Here is a 27,449-nt window from a genome sequence, read left to right on the forward strand (position 1 = left end):
TGCATCAATATTCATAAGGAAAATTGGTCTGAAATTATTTTTCTTTGTGTAGTTTAGGTGTCAAGGTGACAGTGGCCTCATAGAATATGTTTGCAGTGTTTTTTTTTTTTTTTTTTTTGATTCTATTTTGTAGAGTAGTTCGAAGAGTATTAACTCTTCTTTGAAGGTCTGGTAGAATTCTGTACTGAATCCATCTTGCCTTGGGCTTTTTATTTATTTATTTATTTATTTTTGGTTGGGAGACTTTTAATGACTGCCTCTATATCCTAAGGGGTTATAGGACTGTTCAAACTGTTTATCTGATCTTGATTCAATTTTGGTAAGTGGAATTTTATCAAAAATTTGTCGAGGCCTGGAGAGATGGCTCAGTGGTTAGGAGTGCCGCCTGCTCTGCCAAAGGTCCTGAGTTCAATTCCCAGCAACTCCATGGTGGTTCACAACTATCTGGAACGAGACCTGATGCCCTCTTCTGGCCAACAGGTGTACATGCAGGCGGCTCATTGTATGCATAAGAAATAAATCAATCTTAAAAAAAAAATTTGTCTATATCATTTATATTATCAATGTTTGTGGAATATAGGCTTTTGAAATAAGACCTAAAAATGCTTTGAATTTCCTAGGCATCTGCCATTATGTGTCCCTTTTCATTTACTTAGATACTATCTTTGTGTTTTAGTTAGTTTGACATTTGTTTGTCTATCTTCTTGATTTTCTCAAAGAACCAGCTCTTGGTTTTGTTGATTGTGTTTTGTTGATTGTTGAATTGTGTTCTTTGGTTCTAAGTTATTGATTTCAGCTCTCTGTTTGATTATTTTCAGCCATTTACTCCTCCTAAGTATTTCTGTTTCTTTTTTTCCCTGTAGGGCTCTTAAGTGTTCCCTTAAGTTGCTTGTTCAAGATGTCTCCAATTTCTTTATTAATGTAATTAGATCTGTGAATTGTCTCAGGACTGTTTTTTCATTGTTTCCCATAGGTTTGGGTATGTTGTGCTTTATTTTTCATTGACTTTCAGGAAGACTTTAATTTCCTTTATTTCTTCCCTGACCCAGACGCCATTGAGTATGGAGTTATTTAGCTTACATTAGTGTATAAGCTTTCTGTTGTTTCTGCTGTTGTTCAGTTCCAGCTTTAATCCATCGTAGTCTGATAAGATGCAAGGGGTTATATTGATCTTCTTGTATCTGTTGAAGTTTGCTTTGTGACCAAGTATAGGGTTAATTTTGGAGAAGGTTCTGTGAGCTTCTGAGAAGAAGGTATATTCTTTGTGTTTCAGTGAAATATTCTGTAGATATAAGTTAGGTCCATTTGCTTCATGATGTCTATTAGTTTCATTATTTTTCCACTTCATTTCTGTCTCAATGATCTTTCTACTGTTAGAGTGGAGTGTTAAAATCTCCCATTATTAATGTGTGAACTTTAGTACGTGATTTAAGATTTAGTAATGTTTTCCTTATGAATGTGCATATCCTTGCACTTGGAGCATAGGTGTTCAGAATTGGACAGTCATCTTGGTGGAGTTTTCCTCTAATGAGTGTGAAATGTCCTTCCTCATCTCTTTTGATTAAATTTAATTGAACATCTATTTGATTAGATATGAGATGGCTACTCCAGACTGTTTCTTGGATCTGTTTGTTTAGAAAATCTTTTTGTATCCCTTTACTCTCAGCTAATTTCATTTTTGTGGTTCAGGTGTGTTTCTTGTATGCCAAAAGATGATTGGTTCTGTTTACATATCCATTCTTTCAGTTTTTGTCTTTTTGTTGGAAAGTTGAGAGCATTGATGTTGAAAGATATTAATAAGCAGAGACTGTTAGAATCTTTTTAGTGTTGGTTGTAGAATACTGTGTGTTTGTCTGCTTTTGGTTTTTCTGTAGTGAAGTTACTTATATCCTCTGTGTGTCTCTGTGTGTGTGTGTGTGTGTGTTTTGTTTTGGGGTGTAATTAACCCTCTCAGGTGTGAGTTTTTCTTCTAGTATCTTCTTCAGAGCTGGGTTTCAGCACAGATATTGTTTAAATTTGATTCTGTCGTGAAATATTTTGTTTCTCCATCCATGTTGAATGAAAGTTTTGCTGGGTATAGTAGTGTGGACTGGCATCTGTGTTACAACACATCTGCCTCTACCCTTCTAGATTTTATGGTCTCTGCAGAGAAGTTGGGTGTGATCTGATAGGTTTGAAATTCTATGTTAAATGGGCTTTTTTCCTTGCATCTTTTAATATTTTATTTGTTCTGTACATTTAGTGTTTTGATTATTATGGGGCAGGAGGACTTTGTTTTCTGGTCTTCCCTATTTGGTGTCCTGTAGGCTGTTTTATGCTTAGAGGCATCTCTAAAGATTGGGAAATTTTCTTCTTTGATTTTTTTGAAAATATTGTCTGGCCCCTGGAGTGGGGAATTTTCTCTTCCATCAATTACTATAATTCTTTGGTTTTGTCTTTTCATGGTGTCCTTGATTTCTTGAATGTTTTGTGTCAGGATTTTGTTTAAGCTTTTATATTTTATTTGATGGATGCATCAATTTCTTTCATGTGTCTTCTGCATCTAAGATTCTTTCCTCCATCTCTTTTATTCCGTTGATCATGCTTTCTTCTGTAGTTTCTGTTTTCTTCCATAATTTCTCCCTCTCCAGGATTTCCTTAGTTTTTGCTTTTCTTTTATTGTTTCCATTTTTGTCTTCAGATATTTAACCAGTTTATTGAGTCTGCTAATCTGTTTGTTTGTTTTCCTCCTTTTCTTTATATGATTTTTCAATTCCTTCACCTTCTTATTTGTACTTTCTTGAAAGTTTATCAGTGATTTATTTATTTTCACTCTAAATGCCTCAAACTGTTTGCTTGTACCTTCTTGTATTTCTTTAACAATTTTCTTTCTTTCCTCCATTTTTATCTTCCTATGCATAGATTTAATTTCACTTTTTTATGTTTCAGTTGTGTTAGAGGATCAAGGACTGCTTGCTATAGGATGACTGGGTTCGGAAGAAGCCATATTACTCTGGATTTTGTTGATTGTGTTTTTATGCTGCCTTTAGACTTCTGGTCATCTATGGTGCTGGCTGGTAGATCCTGATGCTAGATAGAGTTCTATGGGGGTAGCTGAGGGGAGTTTAGGAAGAGCCCCGAGAAAGAAGCTGGGTATTCCTGAAGGTGCCTTCATCAGATAATTGAAAATAGTCTCAGACTTGAGGGTGGCTCTCAAGACTTTCCTGGGCTCTCCTCAGTTGTATGATTGTGGAAATTAAATGGGCTCCTCAAGAGTACAGGTATCCTCCTTTCATGAAGAGAAGTCCTAGAATTGGCTGTCCCATTACTGGCTTTCTTGCTCCAAGATTACTGAGGTTCCACTGTCCAGGCACTGTGCTCAGGCAATGTACTTATTAAGTCAGGAAACTTGCAGTTGGATCTTCCAGCCCAGATATTAGAAAGTATCCACTCCACAGGAAGGGCAGGGCCTCAATCTGCGTTACTCTGAATGTCATTGTGGTGGTAAGAGTGGACACCTGGTGTAGGAGCTGTGTGTCCTTGTCTGAGAAGGTACCCAGTTCATGGGAGGCTCAAGGTTGGGGGCACAAGCTGCTGTATCTGGAAAGTCTCTGCTCAGTGAGAGTGAGTGCTCCCAGCTAGAGCTTTGCCCTACAGGTACCTGATGTCTTGAATCTGAGGCCATGGGAGCAAGAGCCACAGAGTTTTTCTGGGGTTTAACTGGATAACCTGTGTTTGGGCTGTTGAGTTTCCCACACTGTGGGCTCTTATCTCACTTGGGAGATATAGATATTTGAGGTTTTGCAGTCCACTTCAGGCCTGTGAGTTATTCTGTTCTCATTGCTGTCCTGCTGTTCAGATAAGGTGCATACTTGGTGAAACCATCTTGTATCTCTATAAAGTTAGTTTTATAAAACTGTTTTTTTTTTTTCAGTTTCTCTCTTAACCTCAATATCACACAAATAAATGAGATCTACTATATTATTTAAATGAGCTTCACAGCACAATAATTGAACAGTTACTGACTTATTCTTAACCCTTTAACCTAATCTGAGTTCCTGCCAGCATACATCCCAGAGATTCTTGCATTTTTTAGCTTTCTTTGCTGTGCTTCTTCTCAGAATCACTCCTGGACATCTGCCTGTGGCTGAAACCCCTATTTCCTTCTCTAACTCCTCTTTTGATTGGCAGGAAATCTAGCCCTATTCCCCTCCCATTTCAGCAATTTGCTGCTTTATTAGCATATCAAGGGACAACTGGGGAGCACTGTTTACACAACATTGAGGCAGGAGATTCTCGAAACAAGGATTGTAACACAACATGGGGCTTACAGAAATCAACATTTGAATAACACAATAACCTAATTGAATAACACAATAAGCATTCTCCCCCTTTTATTTATTTTATTAGATATTTACATTTGTATATTTTTCATTCTTAGACAAAGTATTATACTATCTATCAATTTCTATCATCCCAAACAATATAAGTTTAACTGTGATACTATAATTATATAGTCTTCAACCTCATTAGAGACCTAATAGGAGTAAATATTACCTAATAAGTAGGAAGTGAAGGCAAGCAGCCTCCAAAAGTACAGATACATTTGGCTACCTTGGTAGGCTCTCAAAATTGCTCCGTAACTTTGGAGCATTATGTAGTATACATTTACACACTCAGACACACACACACACACACACACACACACACACACACACACACACACACACACAAAGAAAAAAATAAATATTAAAATTAAATATAAATACTTTTGACAGTTCTACACATTATTTTTTGTACATATTCAGTATGGAATATAGTTCATGGCTTCTCTTATTATTTGATCTTTAGATAAAAAAGAACAAAAGCCCAACCCTCTCCTTATTGATGCCACTGTAGCAGTGATTATCCTAGTACATGTGAACATTTATTAAGGAAATGAAGTGAGAGTGATTAATGCTTTATTGAAGCAGATGGCCATTTTACTTTTAAAAGAATTTGCTAAATTCTTTCCTAGAAAGCCTAAAATGGTTATACTTCTAAAAATGTATCTGAGAGCATTAGTTTATCACCATCAGCAATGTGTCTAAGTAAGTCCTAGCATCTTCTACTATTGTTGCTCACAAATTCTTGAAATTCTTTAACACCGACTAATGTTCACCCACATGTTTATAGAATTGGAATTATGATGTTACAGGCCAGGAGTGTCTTCTCATGGAAGCAAATACCCACTTGTTGACTTAACCACTTTATTTTTCAGTTCTCACTCATCAATTGTGTATCTGAATACTGAGCTTTTCCTGTCAAATTTCTATCATTTGTATAGGTTCCACTGAATATGATTTATTAATATAACCACATACATTAGGCCTGATCAATTTTATTTGCCAAATATTGCATTTTCTAAGGAGATCTCATCTTTTTCACTGTTTTTCTATATCTCTTATTGCTATCCTAATTATTATTATTTCACTTGTGTATATACCATTTTGCACAAGTGTGAGGTATACACAAATTTTCATATCATGCAGCTGATTACCTAATACAGTGTATATAAAGCCTATGTACTGTACTGTACTTCAGATTTTATCAGTGGAGTATATGTGTATACCTAGATAACTTCTTGTTGGTTTGACCAATGAGAAGTCTGAGAAAAATATATAGTAAGTAATGAGAGCAGAGTATATTGCTTTTACTCTCAGCTCATTATCTGTGGGATTGTGTGTTATCAGCTGTTTCTTTGGATCAAAGTTCACTGCTCTGCACAAAACACAGATCTGCATGTAACTCCATCTTCTGAGGATTTGGCATGTAACAGCTTTATTAATGTAGTCCCCATGTTCCTCCACTAGCCTATCCCTGTGGCCAGATTTCTATTTCCTACAAACAATTGCTTTAATTTGCTCTCTCTTTTTCATTCTAATTGTAAATTGGATTTTTCCTTCAGGGAGGCAGACTAATACAGAGTGTTCAGAAGAATCCTGGCACAATAGAAATGTGATGTAATAGTCAAAAGAGGAATATAGCTATGCCAGTCCCTTCTTCTGTCTTTGAAGAAGTTCCCAAACCCTCTGAGAAAGATAGGATTTTATCTGTAAGCATCCACTGATTGACTAAAATTTTCTTTGAGGATATAGGCCACTTACTTCCATTCCATTTCCTTCAACAGGCTAACATAGGTTGCTGCACATGGTAATTGTAAGACCTGGACTAGTCCATATAGTACCTAAATGTCAATTCAAGTCAAGCCAGGTTGTTCATGGGAGATTTTGATCATTATTTAGAATATGAAATCTCTGTCTTGGGCTTCAGCTATACTGCATTTCTCAAGGCTCTCTTGCTGGGTTCTGGTGAAGGTATTTCATCTTGGATGTTAGTGATTGTGTTTTTGTGATGGCTTTTAGCTATTTAGCTTTGATATTATTGTGATGTAAACACATTTTTTTTCAATTCTTTTTTTACTAGAACAAAATTTGCCAAATGGATAAAAATTTCACATCGTAAAAAACCTGCATGTCTTAAAAAACATGTCTCTTTTAATCTCCTTTTATTTAAATTAACTTCACTCTTATAGTGACTCTAATTTCTCAAGACACCAACTTTTTAAAAACTTGATATTTTTTAATGTCTGGTCTTGTCTTTGTTGGGTGGTTGTTCCATTTTTTTGTTTTGTTTTGTTTTGTTGTTTGTTTCTGCTGTTCTCTCTGCATTTAAGAATAAGTGTTGGCTGTGTGTTGCTTGGTAGGGAGTGTTTCTCAATTCCTACCCACTGTTGCTACAGAGGACTATCACACATGTATAGGCATGGGATACAAGAGGGCAGTTTCTGAAAGGGTCCACAGGAAGGAGGAAACCAGGATCTGCCCTGAAGTCTGGACAATGGAGTCAGAGAAAGAGGAAAGGCCCAGCAAGTTGTCTGCTACACTGCTGGATATTAGACATGGGGATTAGACATAGAGGACAGGAAGGAGTTTGAAGATCCATTATTGGATTCACAGGACAGTAGAGCCAGTCTGTTTCCAAGTAAAGATTGCTGGTGGGTATTGGTTATGTAGATGAAAATATAAAATAGAGAATGTGATTATTTTAAACAGGATTTCAATGTGTTTTATTGAGTAAACACATAAAATACTGTTGATTACTGTAGAAATTTCTGATGTTTATCCTCCTTGGAATTTTGCTTCTTCTATCCAGTAAAGATGACTAATCTTTCTAAGTATTTTTATATGGAAACTAGGGTGTATAAATAGATGTAGGCTATTACATGTTGCTACCTTTGCAACTGATTAGCTAACACATTTACAGATATGCATACTGGCCTCTCTATCCATCCTTCTCTTCCTACTGTGGTCACCCTGCACAAAGTTTGAAAGCATTGCCATAAAACAAGGAACTTCACATCTCTAACTCACACGGAAATCACTACTTTTGGAGGGTTGGACTGCATAGTATTTTGTCAAGTCTTTCTTGTTCCGTCATTGACATTTGGACTTTATATTTTGGCTTCCTGTTCTAGTGAATACATAAAAATAATCTTAATCAATACTGTTTATAAATTTTATCCACAGAATAAACCAGTGGATGTACACCCATTGACTTTTATTGTTGTTGTTGGTTGTTTAGTGAGTTTTCTTGTTGTTTTGGTTTTTTTTGTTTGTTTTATTTTCATACATCCAATTTTTTATGGTGTAATTAAAACCTTTTTCTTTCCTTTTCTTTTAAAATTTTAACCCTGTATTTCATTACAACATGTCTCTCCTTTATTTCCTTCATTCAAACACTTGTATATCCTCCACTCTTGTTCAAAGACATGGTCTCCTTCTCCACCAATTTTTACTGCATATAGTTTTTTTTTTCCATAAAATAACGTATTGGGTCCATACAGTGTTGCTTGTATGTATATTTTTAGTGCTGACCATTTGGAACTAGACAACCAATTGGTCTGCTGTCCCCTGAGGAGGGCTACCTCTTCCAATCCCAGCTTTACTAACTTGCCTGTAATACTTTGTATATGTCAAGGCCTCACAGAGTTTTTCCCATGTAGTTTTTCATGTTCATTGATGTTATCCTTTTCAACCCGTGTTTTAATTTCCATGTTGGTGACACTTTACGTGTATAGATAGCTTCTGATATTACCAGAAGATACAATCTCATAGCAAAATCCCTGATCATCTGGCTCTTAAGATCTCTCTGACCTCTCTTCCTTAAGGTTCCCTAATCCTTAATTATGGGGATATTTTATAGATATATCTGTAGGATCTGGGCTCCACAACTTTGCATATTAACATGTTGTGGTTTTCTATAGTAGTCTCTTTATGTTGGAAATGAAGGGGGAAGAAGGTATAAGGAATGATGTTTATCAATTATTGTTAAGGATTATGTAGGTTTAGTAAATTAGTGGTTATAGAATCTCCTTTAATAACCATGATTTCACTAACACATTTCCTGTATCAGGTACAGTATCTCCTTTGCTAAGTTGGTCTTAAGGCCAAGTAGAGAACAATTGGTTACTGCCAAGCATGTGTGCCACTACTCTACCTGTAAGATTTATTATGTCATTGATGTGATACATAAGTGTCAGAGTTGAGTGGCATAATTGATTGCCTTCCTCTTTAGAAGTTGCTTGGTGTCTTCAGGTATCATGAAAGCTAGTCCTCAGGGATGGAAAAATCTGGTCAGTTCTGGTTCACAGGCCAGTGAGAACTGTTTCTGAAGTGGATGACACTTAAGCATAGAAACTTGCCTTTTACCACAGGGGAGTAATCAAGGGCAGCAACAATACATGTTTTGGGAGTCTTTTAGACACCCCCAACCCCCAAACAACAACACAAAAGAATGCTACCAATTTTTACTATTGCAGTTTTTGTTATATGGTCTTTGGTTCTTGGAGGGAGACCTATCAGCCCAGATTTTAAAAGTTTACTAATATTATATTATATATTTGTACACTGAATTACATGCATCATACATCTTATTTATTTATTTATTTATTATAATTTATTCAGTTTACATCCCAATTGTTTTCACTTTACTTGTATCTTCCTGTTCCAACCCTCCCTCCCTCTTTCACTCTATTTCCTTTCCCTAGACCTCTGAGAGAAGGAGCCCTCGTACCCCACCATATGACCACCTTCTATCAGGTCTCATCCAGATAATGTACTTCCCTTTCCTCTGTGTGCCCACTTGGCATCCCCAATGAGTGGAAGTGATCAAGTTGGGAGAATCCGAGTTCATGTCAGTGGCAGTCTCCACACTTCCCACAACCTTGAAGAATGAGATGTCCATTGGCTAGATCTACATTTACTGCATGCATTACTCTTGGTTGGTTACATCAGTGTGTGCAGCGCTCCCACCTCCCCAGGTCTAGATCCACAAGCCTTGATGGTCTCTTTGTGGAGCTCCTGAACCCCCTGGGTCCTTTCACAACCTTATTCTTCAGTACCATTGTCACCTGGTGTCCAGCAGTGAGTCCCAGCATCTATATGGATTCCCCCACTAAGTGGAGACTACCAAAGAACATTATGTTGGACTAATATCCACTTATAAGTGAGTATATACCATCCATGTCTTTTACCCTGCACAAAACTAAAGTCCAAGTGGATTAAACACCTCAACATAAAACTAGACATACTAAATCTGTTAGAAGAAAAATTGTGGAATATTCTTGAACTCATTGGCACAGGAGACAACTTTCTGAACAGAACACAAACAGCTCAGGCTCTAAGATTAGCAATTAGTAAACAGGACTTCATGAAACTGAGAAGTTTCTGTAAGACAAAAAACAATGTCAACAGAACAAAAAGACGACCTATAGACTAGGAGAAGTCTAGTCTATTTACCAACCCTACATCTGACAAAGTAGTAATATCCAAAATATATAAAGAACTAAAGAAAATAAACACCATCACACCAAATAACACAATTAAAAATGAGGTTCAGAGCTAAACAGAGAATTCTCAACAGATGAATATCAAATGGCTGAAAATCATTTAAAGAAATGCTCAACTTCCTTAGTCATCAGGGAAATACAAATCAAAATGACTCTGAGATTCCATCTTATGCCCGTCAGCATATATAAGATCAAAAACTCAAGTGAAAGCACACATTGGTGAGGATGTGGAGAAAGAGGAACACTCCTCCATTGCTGGTGGGAGTACAACTTTGGAAATCAATCTGGAGCTTTCTCAGAAAATTGGTAATTGTGCTCCCTCAAGACCTAGCTATACCACTCTTGGGCATATACACAAAAGAAACTCCACCACACAACCCAAGGATACTTTCTCAACTATATCCAGGCAACCTAATTCATAATAGCCAGAATCTGGACACAACATAAATTCCCTCATCTGAAGAATGGATGAAGAAACTATGGTACATTTACACAATGGAATATTATTCAGCTCTTAAAAACAAGGAAATCATGAAATTGGAAGGCAAATGGATAGAACTAGAAATAGTCATCCTGAGTGAGGCAAATAGTTAATAATATAATATATAATTAATATAACATATACATAATATATAATAATAGTATAACACATCATAATATAATTATGATAAGATATGTGGCATAAGGAATACACTTCAATTTTTTCTTCTTGTTTTTCTGTTATTAGTCAAGTATCCATGAGTGATATCTTTCTACTCTCTTAGCCCATGTCTGCCATGCTATATTTTGTCCATTCATCAACTCCTATTCAAAATATTATTCAAAAACATTATTCAAAGACAATGTAATAATATTGCTAATGTGTTTTACAAAGAAAAAACTTACCCAGTCTTCTAAAAAGTATCTGATGGTTTGTTCATTTTTTGTTACAAACCACTAAAAATTAGAAACACTAAAGTTTTTAAAGAAACTGTGGTACATATACACTATGGAATACTACTCAGCTATTAAAAACAAGGAATTCCCGAAATTTGTGGATAAATGGATTGAGCTAGAAATGATTATAATGAGTGAGTTAACCCAGAAGCAGAAAGAATCAAATGGTATATACTCACTTATATCTGCATACTAGCCCAAGGGGCATGTCCCACGAAAGCCTTCACTTACCAGGAAACTGGGACAGAGGGGAAGGCATCCTATTGGGACTCTAAATGAGAGATGCATGGGAGAACAGCAAAATAAAAGGATCCAGAGGGTCCTAGAAATCTACAAGTAGAACAATATGATAGGCAGATTTGGGCCCAGGGGTCCTGCTCAAACTAAGGCACCAGCCAAGGACAATACAGGAGGTAAACTTTAAACCCCTTCCCAGATCTAGCCAATGGTCAGAATATTCTCCACAGTTGAGTGGAGAGTGTGATACGACTTTCTCACGTACTCTGGTGCCTCACATTTGACCATGTCCCCTGGAGGGGGAGACCTGGTGGCACTCAGAGGAAGGACAGCAAGTAGCCAAGAAGAGACTTGATACCCTATGAGAATATATAGGGGGACGTAATCCCCCTCAGGAACAGTCATAGGGGAGGGGAATAATGGGAAAATGGGGGGGGGGGGGAGGAATAGGAGGATACAAGGGATGGGATAAACATTGAGATGTAACAAGAATAAATTAATAAAAAAAATCAAAAAAAAAAAAAAAAAGAAAAAAGAAAAACAGTCTATACTATACATGATGTGCATAGAATACCTAATGGTGATTTTTTTTCATAGGTTCAAGTTACTCACTAAAACTCAAGAAACATAAATTTTAAATCAAAATAAGCAAATTAGACGTTTATCTCTTAACATTCCTTGGATGAACCAGATCGTCAACATATCAGAATAACAAGACCACACAACAACAACAACAGCGGAAGATTTAGTACTCAGAAACATATTCTATGTCTTTGTAAAGAAGAAATAAAATAAGTGCAAAATATCCCTCAAAATTTTGGTAAAATACCCACAAAAGTGAGAAGTTTACTTAGGCTTTTTGTTTGTTTGTTTGAGACAGGGTTTCTCTGTGTAGCCTTGGCTGTCCTGGACTCCTTTGTAGACCAGGTTGGCCTCGAACTCACAGCAATCCATCTGCCTCTGCCTCCTGAGTCTGGGGATTAAAGGCATGTGCCACCACAACTGGCACATAGGCTATATTATATTTTGTTTTTTCTATTTTATTAAATATTTTTATTTTTTATATATACATTTATATCATTATACGTATATACAATAAACTACATATAGGAATTACATAAATGTTACATTCTTAGTGTTATGGATATTTATATTTGACAGGTTGAAGAAAACATCTTACCTATCTTGGTGTTTCTAAAATTTTGAATGTAAATCAATATTTACCATACCTCTTCATTATTAACTTAAGACATATATCTAGACCTAAAACATCTTAACCTCTAAACAACTATGTTTAATTGTACAACTTAACTATCTAGTTTTCAACCCCATCAGATACTTAAGAAGGAAAAATTTTTATTACCTGAGTATACTGGTAGTGCAGGTGAGTAGCTTTCCAAATGAGAAGATGACAGAGACAGTTTGCTACCTGAATAGTCACCCAAAACGCTTTATAATTTTTGAGCATCATCTTCAGTCTTCTGGCCCAATATATTTGACAGACATGGGTGTGAGGCAGGAACTATTGAGGACTTGCTTACCATATCTTGGCAGAGTTTGGCTGTTGACTGCTTGCATCCAAGCTTTCCCTTTTTTAGACAGAATTCTGTCTGTGGTAGAAACAAGGACATTTTACCCAGTGGTTTGTTTGCCACATTTGAAGCCATCTCCATAAGGAGGTTCTTTGATGCACATCATCCGCTTTGAGGTTTAAAACCAAACATTTTTCAAGTGTCATCATTTTATCAAAGCATCGTGCTGCTCAGAATTGTCTTTGTTTAGTTAAAAACATTATTAAAAGTGGCAAGGGGGGCGTAATCCCCCTCAGGAACAGTCATAGGGGAGGGGAATAATGGGAAAATGGGGGGGGGGAGGAATGGGAGGATACAAGGGATGGGATAAACATTGAGATGTAACAAGAATAAATTAATAAAAAAAAAAAAAGATTAAAAAAAAAAGTGGCAATTCCAGTTCTTGGTAACAACTTCCCCAACACATGAATATGGCCACATCTGATACAATTTTTACTCGTTTATTTGAAATTCATCTACAATATAAATTTGGTGTTTAGACAGGAATAAAATTTGTATTTTTATAACATGGGAGAAGTCTAAGATAATAAAAGTCATCAAAAGAAAGGCATTCCCAACTAGTGAATGGTGGCTTATGTCACGTCTGTGGCTTGTGTCCATGAAGACTGTCAGTAGTGAAGACCTCTTTATAGTGGCAATGTATGGTGCTGCATAACTGATATCTTTAGAAATCTAGATCCTAATACTAACCACAACATTTTCTGTTATTATCAATAGAAATCTTAAGTAACATCAATATCTATTTTTTTTTTACATTTTTAAAAATCTTTTATTAATTTATTATTGTTTCATCTCAATGGTTATCCCATCCCTTGTATCCTCCCATTCTTCCCTCCCTCCCATTTTCCCCTTATTCCCCTCACCTATGACTGTTCCTGAGGGGGATTACCTCCCCCTGTATATGCTCATAGGGTATCAAGTCTCCTCTTGGTAACCTGCTGTCCTTCCTCTGAGTGCCACCAGGTCTCCCCCTCCAGGGGACATGGTCAAATGTGAGGCACCAGAGTATGTGAGAAAGTCATATTCCACTCTCCACTCAACTGTAGAGAATGTTCTGACCATTGGCTAGATCTGGGTAGGGGTTTAAAGTTTACCACCTGTATTGTCCTTGGCTGGTGCCTTCGTTTGAGCGGGACCCCTGCGCCCAAATCTGCCTATCATAATGTTCTACTTGTAGGTTTCTAGGACCCTCTGGATCCTTCTACTTTGCTATTCTCCCATGCTTCTCTCATCTAGACTAGAAATGATCATGAGTGAGTTAACCCAGAAGCAGAAAGACTCAAATGGTATATACTCACTTATATCTGCATACTAGCCCAAGGGGCATGTCCCATGAAAGCCTTCACTTACCAGGAAACTAGGACAGTGGGGAGGACATCCTATTGGAACTCAATATCTATTTGTGATGCTAATATCTGTGCAGAAGCAAAATCCCCATGTGCCATAGACCAACTTCTAAGTAAGTCCTAATGCACAGTTTCAGAAGATTGTTCAGGGAAGCCTGGCCAGGCAGAGCCATGTACCTTAGTCTTAGGTACTTCTGAACCCGAGGAAAAATGATTACTGGAGTGCGGAAATCAGAAGCCATCCTGAACAAATTAATGAAATGCTCTATATAATATAAGCAAAAAGTAGAGTGAATCATTCACTCCTTTACAGTGTTAGAAATTCATAGACCAGGCAATGTATAAACTGAGCATTCACCCTATAGAAATAAGTGAGAGCAAAAATACAGACATTCCCATTGTCACTCTGATCTCTCAAATACAGAACAATATGCCTGTATGTACTAGGCCATTTTTCATTGCTGTAATGAAATATCAAGGACAGTCTATTTTATGAATTAATAAGTTTATTTAACTCACTATTTGGGGGGCTGAAAGATCAGATCCGAACAGTCCTAACAGTTTGTCTTTGGGGAATAATTCATTTCAATGCAATCAAATGAAGAGGAAGAGTTCAAGGCTTAGTGTCAGGACAGAAGCTGAGTGTCTAGAAATTTCAGAATCCCTTCTGAACATGGTACCCAGTCTTTAAGGCATCACCCATGTATACACTTCACACTGAGGACCAAGCTTCCCCAACGTGAACTCTTGGGGAACAACTGCATCTAAACCATAGTGAGAGGACTGAGAGACACAGTTTTAATTTCAGCACAGTGGACATAGTAGCTGTAAAGCAAAGTGGACCTCCACCTTGTCTTTGCTTTTTAATCATGTCTTATGATATTTTGACACAAATAAAATCATGTGTGTATATGGACACTAGAGTAGAAGTAAAATTATAAAGAGGAACAGAAAGACTAACGGAGGGAAGGGCAGAAAATGAATGCCTGGAGAGTATGAGTATGGGGTAAATGTGTCTGGCATAAATGTGTACTTGCATATAAGGGTACTTGTACAATACAGCACCACACACAATTAGCATATATGAAGAAAATTAAAATTAAAAAAGAAAAATAACAGAACAATTATGACATAAAACACCCTTTAACTATTTGGAGAGTAGGATACAGATACACAAAGTATAAAGTTATGAAGCAAATGTAGTGTGTGTGGTTCCTTCAGGAAAGCATTCTCCTTAAGCTTGCGATGCCACTGGTTTTCTGATTGGTAATATTCCCACTTCCCTCTTCCTCAAAGTAAGCTGACACTGTGCCCTCTTCCTGCCACTGCAGAAATTGGAATTTATGGAAGAAAGGACTCAGTGGAAGATGATATTTCCATAAGGTCTATTATAGTGAAAACTGTGTCAGGAAACTGCATCAGGCTAGGGGAAAAAAAAAAAAAGAGAGAGAGAGAGAAACAGAACTCAGTACACTAAATCTGAACAAACCATATGGGGCTATACAGGCCAGATAACAATAATTTCCAGTCAAAATATGACATTGAGAGTAAGTTTTAATGCTCTTTGCTACTACAACTTTGTTTCCTAATATTTTTACAGACGTTAGACAAATCAACACTCTGCAGGATTTTATCAAGATAAGCATGCATGAAAGTTGAGACTCCTAAGCATTTATCACTGCCTAATGAACAGTCAGAACCTTCTGAATACAAAGCTGCTCTAAGAGATTTAGAAACTTCACTTCCTCACCACTAAAGCAGTGGTGAGAATTGAAGGCATTCTCCTGCATCTGTCAATAGGTTCAGTTGTTCAATCCTAAAGCACAGTATGGGGATAAAATAAGTACTATTTTATTATCGTTATGATGCTCCTGTATTTTCAATCAAAGATTTTTTTTTAAGTTATGGAAAAGCAACCAAGGGATATCTCAGAAATTATAGGTACAGCCTTCTCTGTCACAGTTGAAATAGTTCAACAGATGAACAGTAAGTTTGGCTCATTCTCACTAGCAAGTACAGCCCACCACCCATAGGGGCTAGCAGACTAGACTTACCAGGAGTGCTTAAATGGCAAGACTTGCTTAGATTATTGCTTTATTTAAGTGATTCTTATAATGATTTTCCTCTAACCTCATGTACAATTTATATCTGAAAAATTATCTCCCATCATATCTCATAATATAGTTAATGGTATTTTTTATCAACACATTCATAATAATTATTCATTAATGGAAAGACAACATTTAGTTTGGCAATGGATGGAATTGTTTAATTAAGAAAAATTTGAAAATGAATAGCAAAACCTAATATTATATATTTTTATTCTAAATTAAAATATATGGAATATCTAGATATTGAAGAATATTTTTATTTTATACTATTTAGAAATGAATTAAAGAGTGAAATATACTTCTGCACTAGACATTATTAAGAACACTGATAAGTCTTATTTTATTAACAATGTGAATGTTCTTTCATTTCTTTAGGGCTCAAATTTTATTTAGAATGGATATGGTATGAGTTGTTGGTTTTTTTTTTTTTCAAAGACCACAAATATGGGTTTTAAGATACAGGGAAAATAATGAACCCAAAAACAAATAAAAAATGGCAGCTACCATTCAGACATGCACTAGAAATATTATTTTCAATTATATTATGGCAAGTGCTTAGGAGTAATAGTAAGTTAGAGGCAGCAAGCAGTACAAGTGAGCACTAAGCAATAGTACTTCTCGCATTTTCCTGTCTTAAAATTTCAAGATTTATTAAAATCAGGAAGATTTGATCTTCAATATAGCCACAATATCTTCTCCAATAAGTATTTACAAATCTCTTGAAAGGAGTTTCTGTCCACTTAAGTTTAATATAAAACTTAAAAACTGTATGTAATATAAGAAATGTAGAAAGTCATATTTTATGTATTTCCTAATAAAACTCTGTACTAAGTTATTCTTTCTCATTCATAATTATACATACTGCTGGTTTATAAAATAGTTTTATTATAGAAATATAAGTATTTATTAATATTAGTATGCTGGTTTAATTTACATACTTGATATTATTAGAAGATATGGCTGGAATTATTTTTGTGTTATATGGGGAAATAATGTTTGTTTATGTAAATAAAATTTCCGTGATTAGTCCTATACAAAAATAAAATATGTTCTAACTGGTTGTCTGTACAGTTATTTTTAAATTATTATTCATTTTTATTTAAGCAAAATTTAATTGCTCCATTTCTTCTCCTGCTTCTTCCTAATCATTCTACATTTGTTTCTCAGAGGACTGCTTCCAAAGTCACAGCCTTTTTAACCATTGTTGTTACATATAGCCATAAAACATAAACATAAATAAAATGTGCTATGTTCATTCAGTGTTGCCTGTGTCTATGTATTTCTAGGTCTGATCACTTGAAATTGCAAAATCAGTCAGGGTGCTCATCCCTGGGGAGGATTAATTCTCTCTTCCTCAACATTTGTTAATTGCCTGTAGATCTTTACCTAAGGAAGGGGCACAATGAGATGTCCCCATCTATGTTCGGATGTCAGCTCATGTTGGAATGGTGTTCAGGTCATTTTGGGCAGCCATTTGTACAGACTTTATGGTATGCTATCCCTATGAAAGCTAGAAAGCACAATCTCAAGGCATACTCCTGGTCCTCTGGCTCCTAAACATCCTTCTTCTTTCCCTCCTCTGAGATGTTTTCTGAGCCTTTGATGTAAGAATTGTGTTGTAGGGACAGTACATCCTAGAAAGTCAGTTGTCCTTTGCAATTTTACTAGGTTTTCTTTTCTGCAATGATATCCTGTTTCATAAGAAGTTTATTTGATAAGAAGTGATATCTCCACTTATCTGTGGGTATACCTCTTTATAATGCAGTTAACAAATTACACTAGTTTAAGAAGTGGTTATGTTCCAAGATCCAGGGCCTCAACAGCCATTTGTTTTTGGATAGGTATGAAGTACAGGTGTAATTGTTTTTCCTCCTGTGAAGTGGGCCGTAAGCCCAATTAGACCTCTGCTGGTTACCATTAGTGTATACACTATTACATTTCTAGAGATGTCTTGCTATGTTGGTCACTGTTGTGTTGCATAGATGCCTTAGCTGAATATTGATTTATTTTCTTTCTTGGTAGCATGTACATAAATTTCTATGCCTATGAAAGCTAGTCATTAGTGAGGGGAATTTTGGGTAAGCTCCAACTTAAATATTCTGAGTCTAGTCTACAAAGAGCTTGGTGTCTTCAAACATAGGTGCTTACTTCTATCATTGCACCCAAGTGCAGCAGCCATAGGCTCTATTTGTTTCAGTGCTCTTTTGGGCTCTCCTGACGAAAAACTTGAAAGGAGGATGTTCATTCCTGATACTGGGATTTTGTTAGATAGTCTATAACTCCTGCGAGAATTATTATTCAAAGTGACATAACTTCATTTAAATATATATGTTTATATAAATGTGTGTTATATGGAATTTTAGGTAAATTTAATTACTCTCCGTGCCTTTTAAAAACATTCTTAGTGTGATTTATCCTTCCTCCTTTACTCTCTTTATGTATTGTCCTGCCTCCCCATCCCTTTTTTATATCTCCTATGTCATTTTCTTTCATTTTAATGCAACACAATCTTTTATTTTCTCCACATGTAAACAGAAACCAGTATTTTTCTTATATTAAGTTTTGGACTTTAAAACTATCAGAAAGTTATTCTGATATGATAGCAGGCCAGACCCTGGCTTGGGGTGGACCTTGTTTCTGTCTGTGATTAATGTCTTTGGTAACAACTCTATAATTTCCTTTCTAACTTTGGTTTTATCTTTTCAGATTTGGATTCATTCTTCATAAAGATGAATCTGCACTACACAAAATTGATCTTGAAACCATGTCCTACATCAAAACAATTAACCTGAAAGACTCAAAGTGCATTCCTCTGTCCTTGGCATACACCCATCTGGGAGGATACTACTTCATTGGCTGCAAGCCTGACATCACGGGAGCCCTTCCACCACAGCTTGTGGTGGATAGTGTGACTGACGCGGTCATTGGTTTCAACAGTGATGTGACAGGCACCCCTTACGTGTCTCCAGATGGACATTATCTTGTCAGTGTTAATGATGTGAAAGGTCTGGTAAGAATCCAGTACATCTCCATTAGAGGAGAAATCCTGGATGCTTATGACATCCACACCAACCTGCACATATCTGACCTAGCCTTCCAGCCATCTTTCACAGAAGCCCACCAGTACAACATCTATGGTAGCTCAAGCCAACAAACAGACGTGCTCTTTGTGGAGCTCTCCTCCGGCAAGGTCAAGATGATCAAAAGCCTTAAAGAACCTCTCAAGACGGAAGACTGGCCCTGGAGCCCGAAAAACAGGCACATCCAAGGCAGTGGCCTGTTTGGACAATACCTGATGACACCTTCCAAAGATTCTCTCTTCATTCTGGATGGCCGCCTTAATAAGTTAAACTGTGAGATCACCGAGGTTCAGAAAGGAAACACCGTTGTTTGGGTTGGAGATGCCTAAGGAGCCCTATTACCTAATTATGGAGGAAGAGTTTTACAGCGCATTGCACTTGATCCATACTTAAATTACAACTTAACTTTTCCAAGTTTATAACGTAGTCGAAACCCCCTTTGTTCAAATAAGCTAGATATTTTTAAACAATGATATTGGCTGGTTAGGAACATTTCATAAATATTTAATTAGAAATTACAGCACTCACAAGAATCAAACATGTAGCTATATTTTAAACCCATAAAATGAGATTTAAAATTCTTAAAAAAAAATAAGTAAACTGCAGGGAATTTCAGATGACCTAAGCATCATGTCATTTTTTAAGGTATTTTATTTTTCTCTGTCCTTTTGCTATGCTTAAATCAGAAATAAAAGGTCATGTGGAACCTTAAAATTCTTAATTCAAAATAGTCTGTCCCGTCCACTGTTTAAAATCTTTTGTGCCTTGAAGGAAATGTCATAGGAGAAAAAGGAAGGATAAACTCTGCATATTGGACAACCTCATAGCAATGAATCTACTGTCATTAAGAAATGTTTATAACTTGCGCCAAATCCTGCCTTCAGGCATTTGTTTGACCTTCAATGAAATGTCATAGGAAGGCATAATTTGGCCTTGGGCCATATACAGATGAGAAACTATATAAAATTCACTGTACAGTGCGCATTCTGCTATAGAAAATGGACAGGAAGGGAGAAAATATGTATGTTGAAAATCATTTGCAATGTAATGTGTGCACATTTTTCTTTCATTCACTAGGGTGCATTACGTGATTAATGTAAGTTTATCTGAGAATTAAACTGCTTACAGAAAGTCTCTTTTATTATTATCAGGATTGATTCTTTTAGGTAGCCTGATGTTGCCTAAATCAGTAGCTTTCTTCATTTTGATAAAGGAGCATTGCTGTGTCTGCACAGAAAGAACCAGTTGTAGGAAGATTTACAGTGAGACAAAACTGGACCCATTCTCTGTAGTGCAATGGCCTACATCCTCCTCAGACAACATTCACCTGGTTGGTCCAAATAAGCTGAATAGTTTCCAGCAGAAACTGGTGAGGTGATCCCACAGTAGAGAGTGAAGATGCATTTCTCCACTGCTTTTGCTATTCTTATGCATCTAGTAAAGAAGCCCACCCCTTGTCTTTTTCCAAAATGACTTCTACTCCTGCATATGCTAAAATGTCTTCTACTAACTGTGTGCTCTAGCTTTGACCCAACTGAGTCTCTTGAGATACTGTAGGGAAGTAAATATGATGCCTTTATCCTTTTTACTAAAGGAGAATATAGAAGACCAGTAGAAATAGATTAATACCAGTAAGCTGGGTTATTTGAATAGGAAAAAAAACTATCCAGGTGTAAGGGAATAGCATACATGATTTGAGAACCTTTTCTACTTATTTTTCTTCTTATTGTTGGTAAAACTGCTAATGAGCTATTGAAACAATGTCCATTTGCTGAAGGTAATCCAATAAGATCTTTTTTTAGAAATACAACTTTGATCCAAGTTTAAATTATGTAAAGCTGCATAGAAACTTGGAATTTTATAGTGTGCACTCTCTTGTGTGTATATAGCACCATGGGCTGTGTGATAATAGATTTCTTCTTAGCTTAAGGAAATATTAAGGGAAGTAGATTTCATAAACAACAAAAATCAGCCTGTGTTTTTACTGATTGAGTCTGTTTTACTCTTTGGTATCTTTCTCCCCTGTGAACATGAATCATGCAGTGTCTTTGTGTTAATGATTTGGTGTAAGTCTGTCCTGTACATGTACATTTTCCTTTAGAAGCTTTAACCATGTGGATGCTGTCTGTTGTCATTGCTTGATAAAAGAATAAACCACTTATGTTTTATTGCTGTGTGCTCAGAAATTATTTAGTGTGCATGACATTTTATGCCTCCATAAGCTACAGATATAATGTGCTGCTCCATGTTCTAGTCAAAATGATGGTACGGGAGGACTTGGAAGGAAAATGAAGGGAGGCCAATCAAAGAAAGATTTATTTTTCCTTTTCATAAATTATCAATCTTCCTATATCAGTTTGTTATGGGGAGCCCACCAGAAAAGACCACTCAGAAACAGTTGATAGCCAATTAAAATTCTTTATCCCAACTGGCTGAGACTACACTCAGGTGTTAGGAACCCAAGCATCACCCTGAGTGTTTAGAGCAAGCATTATATTATCTTGTTCTAGAATGTGAGTGGGGAGGACTTATCCAAACAAGTTCAACAGATGCTACGATAAGCAGGTAGGTGGAGTGGAAAGTTTGAACAATCAGGGAATTTAACAGAGGCAAAGAAAAATCACCAGGGGTGTTTTGACCTACTAAGATAAAGTTGGGGACATCAAATTCTACTCCTACCTAAAATGGCCTCACCAAGAATACCAGATGAAGGCGGCAGCTCTGCTCTGTCTTGCCCTGTCATATCTTAACTTTCGGTGTTTGTTCCAAAACCTGTAATGTTTGTTTCTTCAGCATTTCTCATGCGTTAAAGGAATTATGTCAGAACAGACCCTCAAAAGTAAACTAAAAAGCAATACTTTTTCCCATTTATAGAAATGATAGATACAAAATTCAGGTTTATTTAATTTTTATTGGTGAGGAAACCCAGGCCTCAGTTTTGTTATACAGATGCTTTCTTACTGATCCGTGCTTCCTGTCTGAACCAATTTTTCTTTTTACTAATTTTATTTATTCACTTCACATACTGAATGCACTCCTCTATCCTCTGCTTAAGGCCCCACCCTTCCACACTCTTCCTCCTTTTCCTCTCCCCTTATCCTTAGAAAAGAAGACGCCCCAGCTTACCAAGACAGCCTAGCTATGGCGGGGGGGAGGGGGGGGCGGGGTGAGTGATCAAATAGCAGGCATCTGGGTCCATGTCAGAGATAGCCCCTGCTACACTTGCAAGGGTACCGACCTGAAAACCAAGCTGTTCATCAGTAACTTATCTGTTAGGGGCCTACGTTCAGCCCATGCCTGCTCCTTGGTTGGTGCTTCAGTCTCTGTAAGGCCCCATGGGCCTATGTTAGTTTACTCTGTTAGTCTTCTTGTAGAGTTCTTGTTCCCTTGGGGTGTCTCTATCCTCCCTCTACTCTTCCATAAGATTCCCTGAGCTCTACCTAATGTTTGGCTGAGGGTCTCTGCATCTCTTTCCATCTGCTGCTAGGTGGGGGCCTCTCGGGGAACAGTTATGCTAGACTCTGGTCTGCAAGCACAGCAGAGTGTCATTATAGTGTTAGAAGTTTTGGGTCTCAGGTTGGGGCAGTCATTGGTTGACCATTCCTTCAGTCCCTGTTCCATTTTTATCCCTGCATTTCTTGTAGGTAGGGTAAATTTTGGGTGCAAGGTTTTATGGGTGGATTGGTGTCCCTCTCTGTCCACTGGAAATCCTAGCTGACTGTGAGATCACTTCAGTCCCTATGTCCCCTGTTGCTGGGAGTCTCAGCTAGAGTCAACCCCATATACTCCCAGGAGTTTATCCTATAGCAGGTCTCTAGCTTGTCCCAAGGATGCCTCCATGTTGGTTTCTCATCTCTCTCCTAGTCCTCTCATCTCTGAACCACCTTCTAAAAGAGGAGGATAGTTCAAATACAGTCTTGGATACCTATTAATATGCTAACATATTTATTTTGCAATTATTTCTGATGTAGACATTTCTTTCTTAAAAGACAGAGCAGAAATATCTGATGAGAAATCAGCATCTCTGCACGTGGAGAGTAAAGCTGTGTGATAAACAGCCGTCTAAACAGTACTGTGCAAAAACTGAAGGTGAAGGAAGCCAAAGCAGGATAGTCACTAGAAACCTGCTTTACCAAGAGGCGGCCACATCTGTGAGTGGAAGTCAGTGGGAGAAAAAGTGACGGTGGAGTTGAGAAGAGAGAAAATTTACCAACAGAGGGAAAGGGGTGGCGTGCCATTGAAAGGGCCCTGAGCAAGGCCAGCCACAGAAAGTTGAAAGTTACTAGAAAGGCAACTAAGCTAAAGAAAAGAAAAGGCCTATGATCAGATTTTGAGAGAGGGACACAGACTGAAAGCCCTTTAAATACTAGACTACAGCAGTCTCAGCAACTTTTCAGGGCTGCTTATGGCTAAGTTTATAAAGATTTACCAAATAGACCATGCAGGGTATCATAATTACTGCTCTCCAATGCAGCTCTTTCTCAAATGTGTATGGCTATGGCTCAGAGAAGAAGAGCTTAGCTTGACCTCTGGCCTCTTGTGTAGTAGCATCCATACACACACACAGACACATACACACAGACACACACAGCACATGTACATATTTATAATGCACTAGTTGTAGCAGCAGCAGCAGCAGCAGCATTTGAAAGCTTTATATTTTAATGACATAAAAATTTAATTGAAAAAAATTAGAGGAAAGATATCAATTAGATGCCTATTTCAAGGACGGCAGCTTTTGGTCTTTAGTAAGTGTCAATAAAATTGAAAGAAACACTAAAATAAGCCTTGTTAAGGGATCATATCTGCCATAGCTACTTAATAAATATGGGTCATAAAAAGAGACAGAGATGATAGGCTTAGCACGGGAAACCATCAAGAGACAATGATGATAGGCTTTGCATGGTACACCATCCAGAGAACCTCAAAAGATATGAGGGAGAAGCATATTTGTGGGGAAAGAATGAGGGTTCATATGAAAAGAAAATTATTCACAGTGCACAATGGCTACACTCAGAGAAGTGTGAGCACATATAGCAAATATGTGCTGTTTCCAAGACTCATACCTGCCTAAGTAACTGCTTCTATGTGACCCTAACAGAATGTAAAAATCACAAAATTCAGTTCAGAACTTTATCAGCTGGCATATGCACCTTCAAACCTTCCTTTAGAGATTTTCTTCTAGGAAATAAATTAATTCAGTTTAATTTCATATTATTAATTAAGTTTTTACAGGGTGGAACAATGTGTTCAATTAAATACAAGAAGCTATAACATTATAAAAGGGTTTCAAATAAGAAAACTTTTAAGAACAATTTTATGTTCATAAACACTAATATATCAGAGAACAGAAAGAAACTCAAAGGCACAATTGTAGGAGCTCACACAGGTTTGATGTCACTTGTCAGTATTATTTTTTTCCATAAGAAATTGCTGACACCAGGTCTCCCCCTCCAGGGGATATGGACAAATGTGAGGCACCAGAGTACGTGAGAAAGTCATATCCCACTCTCCACTCAAGTGTGGAGACTGTTCTGACCATTGGCTAAATCTGGGTAGGGGTTTAAAGTTTATTGCCTGTATTGTCCTTGGCTGGTGCCTTAGTTTGAGCGGGACCCCTGGGCCCAAATCTGCCTATCATATGGTGGCACTCAGAGGAAGGACAGCAGGTTACCGAGAAGAGACTTGATACCCTATGAGCATACACAGGGGGAGGAAATCCCCCTCAAGAACAGTCAAAGGGGAGGGGAATAAGGGGAAAAGGGGAGGGAGGAAAGAATGGAAGAATGGGAGGACACAAGGGATGGGATAACCATTGAGATGTAACAAGAATAAATTAATAATAAAAAATTAAAAAAAAAAGAAAGAAAGAAATTGCTGACAGAAGGGTAAAATTATACTTTCAAATGTCTGTTTTCCGGTTAGCTCCAACCAAAATCTCTCCTGACAAACTTTCTCTTTCCAGAGGGATAAATCTTAACCACAAGAGTCAGAGGTAGGAAGCAAGCAAGCAAGCAGCATTCTTCCATAGCCTCTGCATCAACTTCTGCCTGCTTAAGTTCTGATCCTCATCTCCCTTTGGGGTGAACAGTGCTGTGTACCTGTAAGCTGAATAAACTCTTCTGTCTCTCCGTCTCTCTGTCTCTCTGTCTCTCTGTTTCTGCGTCTCTGTGACTCTGTCTCTGTCTCTGTCTCTGTCTCTGTCTCTCTTACACACACACACACACACACACACACACACACACACACCCAAAGAGGTATAGCAGGGTTTGGGGAAGGTAGGACCAAGTGCAGCCAGCATCCTTAGAAGCTTGCAGTTTTAACCACCATCAATCAAGTAAACTGCTATCCTTGACTAGATTACAGAAAAGAATTTGGCATGAGCTGGAGTAAAGAAAAGTTAGTGGATTTACTTATACAGACACATCTCAGAAAAGGGTAGGGTAAACCCCCAAGGCACAAGTGTGAGCCACTCCAGAGTGGTGTTTACTGTCTTTACAATGGCTCTACTGTCTGGAAAGATGAATCAGCCACTAAAGCATGGGCTCACAACCAACACTACTGTTGCTCTATTAGTGATATCTTACTTTCTAGGTTACCTTCCTCAAGGGATGAAATTTTCAAACAATGCTGAAAGAGCAAGCAGAGCAGAAAATTTGAGAAAATTAAAAGTTAAAAATACATGAGGTGGCTTACTTATTTATTTGTCTTACAGAATATTTTTTGAAGATGAAATTGTAAAGTAGTTTAGATGAGGCTATATTATATAGAAACAGGAATGAACATTGAGTACTAATATGATAAAACTCAAGGCTACAAAACTTTTGGCCCTACATAAGCACAGGGAATATATTTTAGTGTTCTTATTTAAGATGGCTCCCAGAAAAACACATTTTCTCTGTAGGAAATCTCAGCTTTATCAACTGAGCAAGACAGCTAAGGGTAGCCTTGCACAGAAAAATTTGCCTTATATGTGGGGCCACTTTGAGGTGGAGTCCTGGACACATAGGTTGTTAAGTGTGCAGGGAGCAGTGCAGTCTTAGTGTGGGTATAGAATTAAGAGAGTCAGCTTGGTTAGTGTTCACACAGAAGTCCTTGCTCTGCAGCTCCTCAGGGTCAGTCAGTTGCCCTGTTCCATGAGCTGTCCTGTTCCAGCCATGGCTAAACGTTGCAAGTTCAGAAGGAAAGGCTTTATATTTCACTCTCTAAGGTGCTTGAGGAGACCTTAAAAAGAAGTGGGATGCACACTAAGTCTGGGCTGTGCACTAGGGTGTGGATGAGAGAGAGTGGTAGGGATCCGAAGAATTGTACACAGAGAGATGGGGAGAAACTGAAGAAGAACTGGTTAGGAAGGAAGAACCAAGTGGGGGGAATGTTCTTACTTAGTGGGGCAGTTGATTTAGGGTGGTAGGCAGGCAGAAAAGACATTTTAGTCTCCTGAGGTGTAAAGGGTATAGTGGTACCCAATTTTTAAAAAAGATTTATTTATTTATTTACTTATTTATTTATTATACAGTATTCTGCCTGCATGTGTGCCGCACCCCAGAAGAGGGCACCAGATCTCATTGTAGATGTTAGTGAGCCACCATGTGGTTGCTGGGAATTGAACTCAGGGCCTTTGTAAGAACAGACAGTGCTCTTAACCTCTGAGCCATCTCTCCAGGCCCGTGGTACCCAATTTTCAAAGGAGATCTCTTTCCTCTGGGGCAGAGGTGTCTGTTTTCAAAAATCAGCGAGAAGTTAGTGGACTTTTATGCTGCATAAGGAATTCCAGTCATCAGACACTGGTGACACTTGTCCAAGGAACAAGAACCAGGGCAGGTACTGGGGTCTCAATCAGGGCTCAATCAGCATTATGTAGTAACCTGGAGTCTATCAGCAGCAATGGCCATAAGAATCACTTGGGGTCCAGGTGAGTCTAAAGTGGACAAGGAAGATGAGAATGAGAGTTGAACCTAGAATTTTGGGAGTGGGGAGAGAAACCAGAGGGTCTTCCTTGAAGTCTGAAAGCAATAAGAAGTGGGCTAAGACAACAGGGGGAAGTAGAAACTTTCCAGAAACCAGAAAGATGGTCTCATTTTGATGCGTGCAAATCCTGAGTTAGGTAGGGGGCAGGGTTGATCCAATATTAACTATAGCTCAATATAGGGGAACCAATCAAGGTGCCCTGGGGTTCTCTATATATTAAGTCAAACCACTTGAGCAATAGCTGAACCTAGGGAACCTATAGGTTGCTATTCCACTTAAACTGAAGGGCAATCAAGTTTACAAGATGTTCA

The 27,449-nt window shown here is 37.5% G+C and overlaps 1 protein-coding gene across 1 annotated transcript in view; it reads left to right on the forward strand.

The window, feature by feature from the left end:
- Fstl5 (follistatin like 5) overlaps positions 1-20,507 on the forward strand; it is a 483,380-nt gene extending 462,873 nt beyond the window's left edge. Inside the window, exon 15 of the mRNA XM_051156911.1 lies at positions 18,797-20,507. Coding sequence (XP_051012868.1) covers positions 18,797-19,499 — 703 coding nt within the window. The 3' untranslated portion in view covers positions 19,500-20,507. The remainder of the gene's footprint in view (positions 1-18,796) is intronic.
- Positions 20,508-27,449: the final 6,942 nt, after the last annotated feature.

The sequence above is a fragment of the Acomys russatus genome, chromosome 15, assembly GCF_903995435.1.
Source record: "Acomys russatus chromosome 15, mAcoRus1.1, whole genome shotgun sequence".
Taxonomy (NCBI): domain Eukaryota; kingdom Metazoa; phylum Chordata; class Mammalia; order Rodentia; family Muridae; genus Acomys; species Acomys russatus.